Source organism: Henckelia pumila, chromosome 3, assembly GCF_033568475.1.
Source record: "Henckelia pumila isolate YLH828 chromosome 3, ASM3356847v2, whole genome shotgun sequence".
Lineage (NCBI taxonomy): Eukaryota > Viridiplantae > Streptophyta > Magnoliopsida > Lamiales > Gesneriaceae > Henckelia > Henckelia pumila.
The window spans coordinates 75,388,984-75,391,580 of NC_133122.1; the positions used below are offsets into that span (position 1 = coordinate 75,388,984).

Consider the following 2,597-nt stretch of genomic DNA (forward strand, 5'->3'; position numbering starts at 1 on the left):
CCTAGAGCTTAAAAGCTGTTTTACGAGCTTATAAGTTGTTAGAACTTATTTTTAAAATAAGCTGTTAAAGTGCTTGGGTAAACTTATTTTAAACAACTTAAAAATGTTGATATGTTTGGTATTAAGGTAAAGGGATAGAGATCGATAGCCACCCCTTCGTCCTTCTAAATAGCAAGAGATTCCATCACCAACAAGAGAGCCATTTTTTTCGATGTGCCCATGTGAAGCATCCAAGGACCCATGTTTTTTAGGATTTAATATAATCTTATTTGAAATGAGATCATATCAAATCTCAAAAAACATGGACCGTTGGATCCCCATTCGTACACTGTTCGAATGGGGTAGCATAGACAAAACACATGACGAGATGGTCTGAAAGGATACGTACTCACGCACGATGAGGTAAAAGTACGTACTAGCAGTCAATCATACGAAACCAAAAATGGTATGCTTCACAAAATTAATCACAAATCACAAGGAAGAAATCCCGTGGGGCCAAACTCTCATAGAGGACCTAAAGCCCAATAATATAATTTAGTTGACCATTTTAAATGAGCTAAACAAAACAGATATGGTATAATTTGCAATTAATTCGTATAGGGAGACCCACAGTAATTAAAGAAAATGCATGCCGACAACACAGCACCAAATATGACAAATTATAGCTGAAACACACACATATTTACATATACATACATACAATTAAGTAAATTTTTAAATACAACCATTATAGAGTGGTTAGAAGAATAACACACGAAAAAGCTGCCACACAATTTTGAATCGCTATACGTAAGTTAATTGGCATAATATGAAGAGACTGTGATTAATTAGTTAGTTGTCGATCGTAGGTAAGCTAAGACGAAGTGCTTCGATCTCGAATAAAAACCCGTAAACCGTCGCAAAAAGTAGCAGTAAGCCCAGGTGAGAACCTGGGACTTTCCTTTGGCTGTACCACTTCGACTCGAAATCTACGCAACAAAGAGACCACCACGCTTTTTATCTCCACAAGTGCCATTTCTTTGCCTAAGCAAATCCTAACACCGGCCTGAAAAACAGGATACTTGAAAGGGTTTTCTTGGAAGAAAACCCCATCTTTAAGCCATCTTTCAGGCTTAAATTCCAAGCAATTCTCACCCCAAATCTCTTCCATTCTCCCCATTGCATAAGGATGGTAAGTGACCCTAGTTCCCCTTGTCAAACAACTCCCATCAGGGAAAATATCGTCCTCCAAACAAAACTTCGAGTCGAATTGAACTGGTGGATATAGTCTCATGCTTTCATAAACGGATGCATGCAAATAGTGGAGCTGTCGAATCTGTTCGTAGCTTGTAAAGCCTTGGTTGGGACCAAGAACCCTTTCGAACTCGATCAGGATACCCGCCTCCACCTCGGGGTGATTGGCTACTAGCCAGAACAAACTCGTGAGGGCCGAAGTCACCGTGTCACGGCCGGCTAAGAGGAAGCTTATGACTATATCTCGAAGATAAGTGTCATCGTTGGTATTATTCATGAATCTTGATAAAAGATCATTTTTCTGAGAAAAATCCAAACTTTGCCTCCTCTTGATGACTTCTTGAGCTAAAATATCGAGAATCTTGATTGATTCTCTGAGTTTTTTCTCATTTCCAATGTTGAAAACTCTTTTGATCTTCCAAACGAGTGGGAAAGCATTCATGGCTCTCTCTGCTGAAAGCTTGGACGCTAAATCGAAGGCCACTGCGAACTTGGATAACGGAAGCGACAGCTCCAAACACTTGGGGTCCAACCCGAACGAGAACTTACAGATGAAATCGAATGAAAATCTTCCAAAAACATCTTGTAAATCCAATGTGTCATTTAATGAACATACTGATTCCAAAAGGGGCATCAAACAGGCATCGATTTCTTGTCGAGCAACTTCGAATGCGTAGGTCCGAATGGAGACCCGACCAAGTTCGAAACTCGCCATTTTCCTCTGAGATCTCCACAAATCTCCATCCACGTTGAATATTCCTCGTCCCAGGAAATCACCCAAGATTGCAGAAAAAGGCTTCCCTTTCGGGAAATTATTAAACCTTGTTTTTAGCATATATTCAACGTTGTCTGGATTTGCAGTGACTGTGTTGTTCAGAACATGGATATGTATGGTTTGAGTCGGAGAATTTTTCAACAAATGAGTGTACCAATCGCAAAGATTCCGAAACTGAGCTTTCCAAGTGGATTCGATATATGCTTTACAGATCTCACAACTGCAGGAAACCCTAATTTTCATGAGGGTGAAAAAGGTTACAAACAATATTATAATGGCGATCAGAGGTAAGAATACGATGAACAAGGAGCCATGAAAAGACTGAGCCCAAGAAAACATGGATTCCATGGAAAAATTGTGGAATTCAATATTACAATAACTTTGAAAGAAAAATGGGACAGAAGAGATGCGCATGAATTGAAAAATTCAAGAAAACAATGCATGCTGACAATTGACATGAAGTAGAACAATGTATTTATAGAAAATTGGATGAAGTAATTTTAGTCAATTATTACTTACACATGGATATTTTATTTTTACCCCCATAACCGCACACATGTATAATATGATATATATATTTAGTATTGTA

The 2,597-nt window shown here is 38.6% G+C and overlaps 1 protein-coding gene across 1 annotated transcript; it reads right to left on the reverse strand.

The window, feature by feature from the left end:
* Nucleotides 1–853: 853 nt before the first annotated feature.
* Nucleotides 854–2,356, reverse strand: LOC140893530 (cytochrome P450 94C1-like). Its single transcript, XM_073302617.1, has one exon. It carries the CDS (start codon nt 2,354–2,356, stop codon nt 854–856), a length of 1,503 nt encoding a protein of 500 aa, XP_073158718.1.
* Nucleotides 2,357–2,597: the final 241 nt, after the last annotated feature.